General features: G+C 41.1%; 1 protein-coding gene across 1 annotated transcript in view; it reads left to right on the top strand.

The window, feature by feature from the left end:
- Nucleotides 1-12650, top strand: part of GRIK1 (glutamate ionotropic receptor kainate type subunit 1) — a 75494-nt gene that overhangs the window by 46474 nt on the left and 16370 nt on the right. Inside the window, exons 9-12 of the mRNA XM_075721060.1 lie at nt 378-581; nt 1204-1427; nt 6686-6804; nt 10923-11140. Of these exons, the coding sequence (XP_075577175.1) occupies nt 378-581; nt 1204-1427; nt 6686-6804; nt 10923-11140 (765 nt within the window). The remainder of the gene's footprint in view (nt 1-377; nt 582-1203; nt 1428-6685; nt 6805-10922; nt 11141-12650) is intronic.

Below are 12650 nucleotides of genomic sequence, written 5' to 3'. Positions count from 1 at the left end.
TAAAAGTTTAGTTCCCCTTATGATTCTTTTTCTGTTATTTAGGCTTCTCTGTCCTTCAGTATCCCTTCCTGTCCCTTAGGGTTGGCCAATGTAGAGTACAGGTCTTGGGTGTGATTTTGGAGCTGCTAAGCACTACTTTAATTGAAGCTCCTGGGAGTTATGAATGGTCTGTTCCACTGAAAATTAGGGCCTTATGCTTATCATTAAGTGATTCAGTCAATTTGTTAACACACCTAAAACAGCTTTTAATGGACACAGTAAATTACTGGTTTCCATCTAACTGCAATCCATAAAATATTAACATAATTTAGAGAAACTGATATAATCTGAAACAAACCTCATTTCTATTGCTACATGTCTACTGTCTTTTTCTATAGGAAGATCCCTATGTTATGTACAAGAAGTCTGACAAGCCCTTGTATGGAAATGACAGATTTGAGGGTTATTGCCTGGATTTACTAAAGGAGCTGTCAAATATTTTAGGCTTCATCTATGAGGTCAAACTAGTTTCTGATGGTAAATATGGAGCCCAGAATGACAAAGGAGAGTGGAATGGGATGGTCAAGGAACTCATAGATCATGTAAGATTGAATCCTTCTCTCTTTATTCTCCTTTAATCTGTGGTATATTATATGAAGCCAGCCCAAATGAAATCTTTGCTTTAGTTTTCATTTTTTTAGAGCCACTGGTCTGTCTTTATTGCCATTTGTCAGAGTAGGAAGTCATGTCAGTATGTCTGAACCAACAGGCTGCGGGTGTTGGGGGCAACCTCCATCTGCGGTGGGGCAGCGGGCACTGAGCCAGCGCAGGTCCTGCCCACCCCTTGGCTACAAACGCCAACAGCAAAGGCTGAGCTTCCAGCTCACCTCTGCCCTGCGGCAGCCGCTGATCTGTGGACGTAGTCCCTGCCCAGACACTGGCAGTCCTCGCTCGCAGTCTGCCCTCTTGCACTGGACCAAGCCCCACGTCCCTGTCATACCTCTGCTACTCACATGCAAGTCACAAATACCCCTCTGCCTGCAGAAGAGGAAACAGATTGTCATGTACCAAACAATACCCTCACAATGTTGAATTTTGTCACACACTTCAGATATATAGTCAAATTTGGTTTAGTTTTTAATACTTGGGGGAAAAAATAGAAGGAATAGTAGTGCATTTGCTGAACATGAAAAAGAATGAGTATTTTCCCATTTGTGTTTTCAGAAAGCTGATCTGGCTGTTGCTCCTCTCACTATTACCTATGTAAGAGAGAAAGTAATTGATTTTTCCAAGCCCTTCATGACGCTGGGAATCAGTATCTTGTACCGGAAGCCCAATGGGACAAACCCTGGTGTTTTCTCCTTTTTAAACCCTCTTTCTCCTGATATTTGGATGTATGTTCTCCTAGCCTGCCTTGGAGTCAGTTGTGTCCTCTTTGTCATTGCAAGGTAAGTTGAAGACGTAGTTTTAGATGCATTCACATTAACTGCCTCTCCTCCCATAGGTAATGCATGGGGTCTGCAAATTAAATATAGTATAACACTATCCTAAGGGTTTTATCTGGTCCTAAAACGTAACATTCTAGAAAGTCTCTTGGTATTTTCACATCAAGACTGCTATCACTTTTATATATTGCAATGTGATGAAATTTTACTTTCCTCAAGGGCTGAACAGAGAGAAATATCCGATGAAATGTGTCAGCCTGTCTTTGTCAGTACACGACACCTCAGCAGACTACATGTTGAAAAGCAGTTTATATTACTTGCATGTAGGCACTTCTCTTTTCCACTAACAGTGCATACAGTTAAAAGGTAAGAAAGAGGATGTGAACATATTTTTGCTGAAGGATGTTAATTAGCTCAGCCAATTTCCCCTTGAAAATACAAGATAACGTAACTGGGAACCAGAGGGGACATTCGGCAAGATGATGTATACCGAAGGCTCTCTCCCAGTGTTGTCCTGAGGTGCACCCTACCTGTCAGTGGCAGGTTCCAGGTGATGGTCCTATTCAAAACCAGCAGGAAAGAAGCAAGTACACACCACTCTTCCAAATGAGGCCAAAGCTCATAATGTTCTCAAAGGGAGGTGTGCCACAAAGTTTCTGGACCAGTGGGCCACAGTCACATCTCCAGAGGGCCAGCAGAGCCCTCTATAGCCTTATCATTGAACTTTACCTTAAAAACTCTAGACAGCTGATATGGTTTCACAAACTAGATACAAGTTACTTATCATGGCCTCAGAGACCATGGACCACTGTCTGGGAGTCAGTTGCACTAGAGCTTTGAACAAGAGCAAACTAAACATGAAAGAAAATGAACTTAGAAACTTGACAGAGGAAATTGGTCATTTGAGGCATACTTTTTTCTATACTCCTGAATAAATCTGGACTCTGAACTGGCATAGTTATTGTCCTTTTCATCAGATAGCAGCCTTGGAATTTCATTTCCAACTCTGTTTATTTGATCTCATCTTATCCTTAATTTTTTCCTTTTTATAATTTAAAACATAATTTTTTTTATTAGTGCTTCACAGAGATTCATGTTTTGGGTCTGTTTACTGAGGATCCCTACTGAAACCTTTCCCCATTTCCATTATATATTGTTTTGCATATACAACAATATATCCCACCTAAATAAAGTGTATGGAAAACAGCCCAAGAAAACATTTATACTATGAAATACAAGAACCGAAGTGATGTAACACTGGAAGTCCATACATTCACATCACAACAAAAGTAACAGAAAAGCTGCAGTTTTTGTTGCAAATGATTACATTCAACTTTAAGAAGTCAGCAATAATGTACATTATCCAATGCATGCTTATATATACCTCATTCAAAGGTCATAAAATAATTGTAATCTGAATGATTAATTCTGATAATATAACACATTTATGCCTGACTTCCACTTCTGTGTGAGACAGGTCAAATTAAGCTCCTGCTGCTTTTCCTCCAATTTACTGTTTTCTTTTAATCAAAAGATGCAGCCCTGCAAAACCTTTATTCACATGAGCAGTTCTGCTGAGAGTGACTGGCCTCGGACATACATTTCTCTGTGGTCCACTGAACAACCCTTGTTCCAGGTGGACAACATATGTGAACACTTTGCTTGTTTGCATGTTTTTATACTGGTACCAAAGTACAGAAATTTGTGGGATTTGCTTTTGCCTTTAAATTGCTGAGAATGTGAAGAAGGAGGAGGGAATTAGAGGAGGAGAGGTCATGGGTTAACTTATTAGTGTTGGCCCTAGGTAAAAGAGAGAGTTTATCCACCCCTGGCAGCTATGGGACTGTATACAATTAGTCATGACTTCCCACAAGCTCTTGCAGTGGCTCACTGTACCATAAATAATAACTCTTACTGTACGCAAATCATGATCTCATTCATGACTAATATTAAATCTGCTCGACTGTGACAGATTGACTTTTCTGCAGTTGTGTGCCAAGACTAAAAACATCCCACAGTCCTCTGCACCTCAGAACAGGCGGAAGGAAAAACAAAGACCACGTTATCCTCTGTGCTTCTATTTTTTAAAATAACATCATCAAGTCTGCAAGAATAAATAAGCATCAGGGTCCTCTGTCTCCTCCAGAGCTGCCTACACGCAGACGCACAGCCAGGAGCAAACCAAATGGAAATGCACAGAGCTTACAAATCATCGGCTGTGAAACCTGTTTGCTTTTCTTTCTTGGCTGTTAAATATTACTCCAAATCACAGTGTAGCCTTTGGGTAAATTCATAGGTTCACCCTGTGTAACTGTGTTATGGTTTGTTTCTGAAATCTTTCTAAAAAGCAGTAGTTCCAGGAGCAGCATAACTAATGAAGCCTGATTTCCCTACAGATTTGTGTCTCATGGTGGATTGTGATCGCCAGTTGAAGTTTGTTTGTCTGTGTGTTTGCTTCCCCTGCAGCTGAAGGATTTATAGGTGATCTTTCCCATGCGCATTAACTGATACGTAATGAGTTGTGAGCTCATCTGCAGCTTCTCTCCTAGTGGGGCTACTCCTGCAATGTTTCACAATACTTGCATGAGCATAACAACCTCTAAGGCCTCTACCTATTTGTCAGATGTGGCTAAAATCAGCTAAAAGGCTTAAATGTCATTAGAGGTATAGACCCACACACATTCATAACACACAGCACAAAACACGACTTGTAACAAATATATCAAGTTTGCATATCATTCTTATAACCCACCTATTTTAGGAAAAGAGGAGAAGAACACACTAGTTCAGCAAGACCGTTAATACAATTCTCTGAATGTTTAATTTTTTCCTGCCATAAATGCTTTTTTTGAACTGATGCCTAAAACCACTGCCTAATTGGATCGTGACTATATAGGCTGAAGTACACAAAACTGTGTTCACATGTAATCTTAATTTACTTTAGACTTTATAAATTTTAATTTACTCCAAGAAGCTAAGCCATTCCTATAGTCCATACCTAGACCTGTTCATGTCTCCAAACATGTCAATGTTTCTGTAAGATTTGCCAAGTGTTTCAGCAAATAGTGGTTAGATTGGTTTTAAGAACCTCAGGAAGCATCCACTTAACACTGCCACAGTAAATTAAATGGTTAACAGTATTTTGACATCAGTTCCTGGAAGACAAATACCTGGGAATAATTTTCATAGACTGGGATAATCTTCATGTTATTTCTTCAGACTTTTCAGCAGCTGAATAATTTCTCATTTGTCTTTGAGCCTTACGTAGCCCTGTTATTGTTATATTAATTTTTAAACACAAACACTGACGTTTCTATCACTGTGAAGGGTTACAGACTGAGAAAGCTCTTTTCCTAAGTACACTGGCAGTGAATGAACAAGGCATTTTCTTCCCTTTACTGCTAATGCCGTATCAGCTGTGCCGTTGATGTCAATGATGGTGCAGATAGGTAGCTGAGATAACCATCAGTGGTGAATAAATTCACGCAGAGCCTATATAAAAAGGTGCTTATGAGACCTTGAGCATCTCATCTTTATCAGAAAACTCAGCATAGCTAGCTGAAGGTCTGACAGGGAGAAAACCAGGGGAAAATAGCCAGTAAAACAGAAGGCCTGAGCAGTGAAAGCAAGCAGAATTCTAAGCCAGCCTCTTCTTAGAGCTCAGCACAGCAGTAGAAAAACAATGAGAAAATCAGCTTTTCTTTCAAGGTGAAAAAGAAATATATATCCTAGTACAACACTAAAATATATACCCAGTGCTATAAAAATCTTTCCAGTCTGGCAGTAAGAGTTTTGCTGCCAGTGCTTCATTGCCACTTTCTAGCAACTTCATTTTTGCTCTTTTGGTGATGGAGGTATTTGTCTCCAACCTACTAAACACGGTTGTCTGAAATGATGCAAGGTCCCAGCCTTGGGCTTCCCACTGATGTCAGTCAGAGTTATTTGGACATCTTCTTACTGTCCCGTGTTAACAGCCTAGGACCCTGTGGGTGAACACTCAGCACGGGACCTCTTCACTTCTATGGTGGTTGGCAGCTCAGGCAACCTACAGGTCATAATTCTGGGTCTCTTGTTAAGGATGTGTTTCCCCACGTGTGCACAAACTGAGTTGGGAACAATTTTGTTACTACACAATGGTGGGTTCCATTATTCTAGCACAAATTTGAAACATATAACTTGGTGATTGCTCTTCTTTTAACTGGTGTATGCAGAACTGTTGTATTTTGAACCTGAAAACTGTGTCTTCTGTTATGATTCCTAACACTATCATGCTAGTAATGGTAATATTGTGCAGCTAATAGCATCCTAAGCTACATACTGTTTCAGTCAGCGGGTTCATTACTATCAGAGTTCATTACTTCAGCTAAGCAAGGCATTCTGCTTGCAACCGTGCATAAATTCGATGCTTAATTATATTGTTGAAACAGTGATTAAAATGTATTGGCATGACATTGTCAATTAAAGCTATATTCATAAACTTCATGAGGAAGTATGCAGCAAGCCACGCAGCAGCGGGAAGCAACAGCAGGCAATGTACCTTGGGGAGAAACAGTCCTTAACATAACTCTGCCACGTGTCGCGCAGAGAAGGGGCACGGTTTGCAGTTGCAGGACAGTGCATGGGGAATAGAGCAGAGTTCTTCTGTTAAAGGTAATCCTCTGCTTAATCTTCTCCCTGCAATGCCGACAATGTGACCTTATGGCTTTCAGGCACTGCGATTGCTCCTGAACGCCTCCAAAGGATCGGCAGCCTTTTCTTTCCACTGCCACGGCAGCCTTGCGCAAGGGAGAGCATGTTCAGCGTTCAGCATCTCAACTACAGACAGCTAACCATGGTTGCCTTTAGAGGGCTGCTACTCCTTCATTATTTTCTAAATGCTTTAACAAGGAGCAGCTATGTGGCTTCCAGTTGTCCCCAGCCCCTGCAAATGTCTGTCTGTCTGTCTGTCAGTGGTGCAGGCAGGGAAGCCGTGGGGCGTTGCAGCAGTCTCACCCTTGAGGGCTTTAACCCGAGAACGGGAAGAGTAAGGGAGTAGCCCTGTGCTGGATCCGGGACTGTGAAAATGGCTCCTGGCATCGCAGCGCTGCTCCACAGCTTGCACGAGGCAGCTGCGAGACGTCCTGCGGACAGCCTTTCAGCTGAGGTTTTCTTTTTCTTGTTTCCTTCATTAACCTCCTCGCTTTGTGCGTTGTTCAGCAGGTTTGCTGCCGCTGTGTGTACTCTATTTGATGTTTACAGATTGTTTCTGTTAACTGCCACAGGTTTACACCATATGAATGGTATAACCCCCACCCGTGCAACCCAGACTCAGATGTGGTGGAAAACAATTTTACTTTACTAAATAGTTTCTGGTTTGGAGTTGGAGCTCTCATGCAGCAAGGTACACCGGTTACACTTTGTTATCGCACACGTCCCACAGTCTGCTCAAGGGCTTCTGTGCTGGTAAACTCCACCCTCTGTAATTACAATATATATACTGTAAAACTGATCTCAGAAACTAAGCAATAGACAAAGGAAGAAAACAACGTGCCACTGCAACAGGGAACAGGCAGAGGAGGGGAACCTAGGAAACACAGAGTAGGGCTGCAGCAGGAGGAAGGTGGGGAAGCATCTGAGAGGAAGGGAAGCGGACAGGGTCACACGGGAGTTTCTGGAGCTGAAATGTAAAATAATCACAAGAGGGATATGAAGTACTTCATGCTGAAGTTGTGTTTACTGGTATAACAGGTTTGGCAACAGGAAAATGTTGGGCTCCATCCCAAAGGAAAGAGTAATAGCCTTAGCTACCCTAGAAAAACTGTTTAAACTGCCAAACAAAAAAAGATGCTCTTTCCTCAGAAGGGTTGTTAAGTTTGTTGGCACTTGTCAAACACTTTGTTGAAAACCAAAACCAAACCTTTTTTTTTATGGCTTTTCTGCAGGTATGAGTCCCATCCTTGTGTAAATGCATCCAACCCTAGAAGCATTAACTTAACCCAGTCACAAGTCCCTGTTGCTGATGATTTTGGAAACAGCTGACATTTTACTCAGTTGACAAGGAAGGGCAGTGAAGCTTACTCCATATGGGAAGTCAAACAAATATGTGTACTAAACACATTTATGGCATGTGTGTTCTAAGGTTTCCAATTAAATCACTATTGACCAAAACTGTGGTCCACTGAAAAGAATGAAAATATTTTCTGACAAACATTTCAAGATGAATCAAAGCTGAACAAAAAAACCCCACCCATGACAACAACCAAAAGGCAATCCAGACGAAAGCCCAGCAGTACCTTGGTATTAAATCCTTAAACATTTAAGTAAGGAATATAAAACCACCTCTGCATTCATCCAGGTACATTTTATTCTTCCCTCTTTAACAGACATGAGTAGCATTAAAAAAAAAAAGAGAAGTATTTTTTCCTACATATGGTAGAGAATGAAGTTTGTGTTGTACCAAAGATGCACTTGTTTTTATTGGTGCACTAATGTATTGACAGGATATAGAGCTTCCTCATAGAAATGACTTTGAAGGAGGTTGGATGAAGGAAGAGCTGTTCTGTTTTGCTTTTTTGTTTTGTTTTCCTTCCAATTTATCAGTAAAACACAGGCTGAGGTTTTACAGTATCAGGCAGGTGTGTGCATATAACTGTGATTGCCCTGTGTGTGAAAGTGCCCCAGGATTTTGTGTTTCAATGTACTGCCTTTTTTGGAGTTTACCATCATCCACAGCAAACTGTGGGATGCAGTGTCAGCTCGTTACCACTACCTTGGGTACATGACAGTCAGCCCCAACCAGACTCTGCTTGTCTTTCAAGAAGATTAAAAACAAAACAAAAGAAAGAAAGAAAGAAAGAAAAAAACATTTGTAAGGCAACACAAATGTTTCCGTGTACGAACTTGTGGTGCGTGTGATTGTAAGTGCATCATTGTTAACGTGAAGAGTTTGAACATGATGTGAATGGTTGTGAAACTCTGCATCTAGCGTTATGCTCTTTGTTGTTGGCAGCAGCTGCTTGTTATGCTTGATTGGAAGCCACTTGTTATTAAATTTTAAAATGTGATGATCAGACTTTCTCTTTTCTACAGAGCGTGAGCAAAGTCTGGATCAGGATTGGCTGTCATGTCTGCCATAAAAAGGCACTAGAGAGACTCCAGCAAGTATTGTCTCTGACCCCAAGTCTTGCTAGCAACGTTTTTATTTAGACGTTACTTCCCCTGTTTTTCCTCTGAAAGTCTCAGATGTCTTATGCATACTCTGAAAGCATCCAAACAGGGCACATTCCATCCAATCCATCCAGAGAAACGATCACTTTCAGAAAGGCAGGCTACCCATCAGAGCCCCAGTTCAGCCAGGTGATGGGTCAGACCAGAACTATCCCATTAAGGAGAGCGCTTAGGGCAAAGTCAGTAAGCATGGAGCATATATTAATGCTTTTTGCTGGAATCAAGGCCCTCGAAAAGGTGAACATTGAAATAATCATGGGAGTGATCAAAAGAGATGCTGGGCCCGTGTGGTTCAGCTGGGAGCAGAGTGTGCTCAGCACCTCACCAAAGCAAAACAGTAGCTCACTGCATAATTAATAGACTCTGGCATCTCGAGCTTAATTGACCTGAACGTATTCTGCTGCTTTTTCACAAACAACTTTTTGCTAGAGGAAATCACAGGATGTTTGGCATCTCACCCCACAAATTCAGCACACAGGGCTTCTCCGCCTACTCTCTTGTGCCGCTGTAAGGCTGCGTTGGCAGATTTCATGCTTGCTTGTTAAGATATCTGCAAGGTATCTGGCTATTATGCATTACTGGGATGCATGTGTCAGACCTAGGTATTACATCAGGGTCCAAGTGTAGAAATTATATTTGTATAGTTGTCTAAGCTTACAAAAAAATAATACCTTCAGGATGACCTGAATCAGCACTCCTAGAAGCCAGCTTTTGCAGGTCAACCCCAGCTTAGAAATAAACACACACTTTTCCTGAGAGCAACAATACATAAAAGGAAAAGGTTTCATTGTACTGAAAAAAAAATCTAATCTGAAAAGCAAGAAAGCACAACAGACCACAAACATAAACCCAGATAGAGCTACAGCTCTTGAAATGGGTATATTTGGACTTGAAAATTTCAAGTCAGAGTTTCTGCTTTTAGACTGCTGGCTTAATTTGAAATCTGTGCAGCACCAGGGCTGCACAGGCCTGCACAGGCAGAGCATCTGCTCTCGCAGTTTGGCAATTCTGTCAACCTACCCAAACCCTTGGGCTATGCTTAGCTTTGACCTTTAAGAAATGTGTCTATACATTTACAAAGCTAAGTTAAATCTGTTTGCTGGTTGTTTGGGAAGTTTTTACTTTTTTTGTCTTTGCCCCAAAAATCTCATTCAGAGTTTTTGCAAAGTCTGAAAATGTTCTCTGTAATGTTCAAATTTCTTACAGAAATCATTAAATAGCTGGGGAGAGATAATATGTCAACAAATTTTTCCAGTAATAGAAATATGTTTGTCATATCAAAAGTTTTATGTGCTGAGATCTCAGTTCACAGGCACTTAAGTACTTTCTTAAGTCCATCCTTCATCAACAAAATAATTATGCAAAGGCTTAACTTTGAAGTCAAAAGTATGCAAGTGGCTGCCTAAGTGCTTTGCTGAACCAGATCCTTGAATCCCACATGATGAGCTATGTTCAATGGGGATGCCTCTAGGAAAAACAGCACAAAATTTGCATCAGAATGCTTAGAAATACGAGTACCTGTATGGTTTAAATACAGTTTTTCTGAGCTGTTTAGAAGCCGAGCACTTAACACTGTGCTGTTCTGTGGGGTTTTATGACAGTGGCAGATCACTTTGATATTTGTCAGTGTGACATGCAGGCAGATCTGCTAAAACCTTTTCAGCAATAATGAGTGTTAAATACACTGCCCAAAACTTTGCATTGCCCTGTAGATCCAAAGGATATCTCCATTCACTGTCTGAACTTTCAAACGTAAACCACACATTTGTAATAAGACGTGTTCTGGTTTTTGAGCTCAGGTTCACACAGGTTGATGAGTTCACTGAAACCGTATTGATCACCCTGTTTCTGCTTAGGTATGTCGATAGGATGCACAGGGCAGGTTTCTCTTGTATTTTTGCCAGGTAGCTTGTAAGCAGAAAAACATTCTGCTAAATATCTCTGATTAAAAAATTGATTACAGTATAGTGGCAAAAAGGGATTGAGGAAATGGACAAAAATACTAGTGTAGCTTGCTGGGTAAGAGGTTAATATTGCAATGAGCATTAGCTCAGAGATGTAATGGGGCTTAGACCCAAGGATAATTCCATTTGTCATCTATCATGACACACATCCCCTTCACAGTGTGTTACCATTATAAATGTTAGCTGTGCATCTGTGAGATTATTGTTTAAATCATTTTATCATACTACAGCTCATAAAAGCATTCCGTGCCTAAAAACAGTCTGTGGTATCAGCAAAGGCACCTTTCAGCTTCATTTTAATATGATTGTTTTGATGATATTGTAACAGGATCAGAGCTGATGCCCAAAGCTCTTTCTACCAGAATAGTTGGAGGAATATGGTGGTTTTTCACCTTAATCATAATCTCATCCTATACTGCCAACCTGGCTGCCTTCCTGACCGTGGAGAGGATGGAATCCCCCATTGATTCAGCAGATGATTTGGCAAAGCAAACCAAGATAGAGTATGGGGCTGTTAGAGATGGATCCACAATGACCTTCTTCAAGGTAAGACGGCGTCAGCCAGCTCTGTACAGTCGGACTGACTCATGGCCCTCCAGCGATAAATGGTGAGGCAGAATCACAACAGCTGGAAGGATTAGCGTAATAGGTAAATACATCATTTGCCCAAATCCATAGAGGATTCTTCAGCAATATTAATGCAAAAGATGGGAGATTTTCCCCCAAGGCATATGGAGAAACAATCTGATGCTGTACTGCTGTGAGGGTCAAACCCATGCCTTTGATGGGAGAATCTGAAGAAAACCAGGGCATGGACATGGGGACATTCTACTCCAGGTTGTTTCTCAGGGCAGGATCTCAGCTTCTTACAGCCATTTGGCTAAGATCAATTCTGAAGGTCAGATTTGCACCAGAAAAATACTGCAGGTAGTCAAAATGCAAGGTTGTTTGTCCCTTTTTTAAAATGGGCCATGGTCAATATTATCCAGACTATTAATATAGCGGCCACATACACGCATGAACACATCTGTAAGTAAAAGATCATTTTCTGTGGCTAATTGCTTTGTAGAAACTGCATTCTTTTTTTTTTTTTCCCTATTAGTATTAATTGCATACAAAATGGGTTAATCTCATAAAATGTCAATGTAAAAGCCAACAAGATATAAATATAGGATATATACACAAAAATCCCATGACAATTAGAATTAATTAGCAGCTTCATCGGTAGTCTCAGCAGGGAAGTTAAGCACTGAATGAACTGGTATCATGCTTTTCACTGTAGCATCTAGGAATGGTGCTTACAGATAGTCATATATGCCTTTGAAGAGGATGAGGCACCATGAGGAAACAGCACGTGGGGCAAAATATCACTTGTGCCACACGTGTGCAGGAGTGAGCCGCTTCAGCCGCCCCTGCTGCTCCAGCCTGAACTTTAACCACAAACCCTTCTGCTTCCATACAAGGCAAAGTGCTTCCACACCCACAGACAAAAAGGGTCGTGGCTAAAGTATTTGGGTCATCTCTCAAAATGAATAATGCTCATCAAGGATGTTTCAATCATGTAACAGATCTGATGGTAGGCTCTCCCTGATGGAGCTGTCAAGGGTGAACAGCCCTTGTAATGGCTCTCCCGTGGCTGAATAGAAATGTTTCCGTGCTGAAAGAAATGCACAAACTACAGCATTTTTCAGAGCCTCATTATAGTCAGTTGTTGAAATGATGAGCTGACATTTCCATTAAGATATGCTGGGAAACCCATCTGGAGATATTCCTGGAAACTGCGTAAGGCAAGTACCAGCCTCTCATCAGGAATATAAGGCAGTAGGAGGCAGCCTGTGCCGCCTTCTGAAGGTCTCTGGGAAATTCCCTTGGTCTAAGAGCTCTTCACTGCCCAGTCACTGTCATTGCTATTTGGAAATCATATTCAGTGTCAGAAAGAAATCTTCAATACCTGTTGCTTGCATGGTTTTTCAGAGGAAATAGCTTCTTAATTTCAGCATAAGAAGTTCAGAACAAATTTCTAGAGTTGTTTCCAGCTTTAGACTGATTTTTTTCA

This window comes from Pelecanus crispus, chromosome 1 (genome assembly GCF_030463565.1).
Source record: "Pelecanus crispus isolate bPelCri1 chromosome 1, bPelCri1.pri, whole genome shotgun sequence".
NCBI classification, from domain to species: Eukaryota; Metazoa; Chordata; class Aves; order Pelecaniformes; family Pelecanidae; genus Pelecanus; species Pelecanus crispus.
Note: the sequence above shows the minus strand (reverse complement) of the source record. Positions and strands in the feature narration are given on the sequence as shown.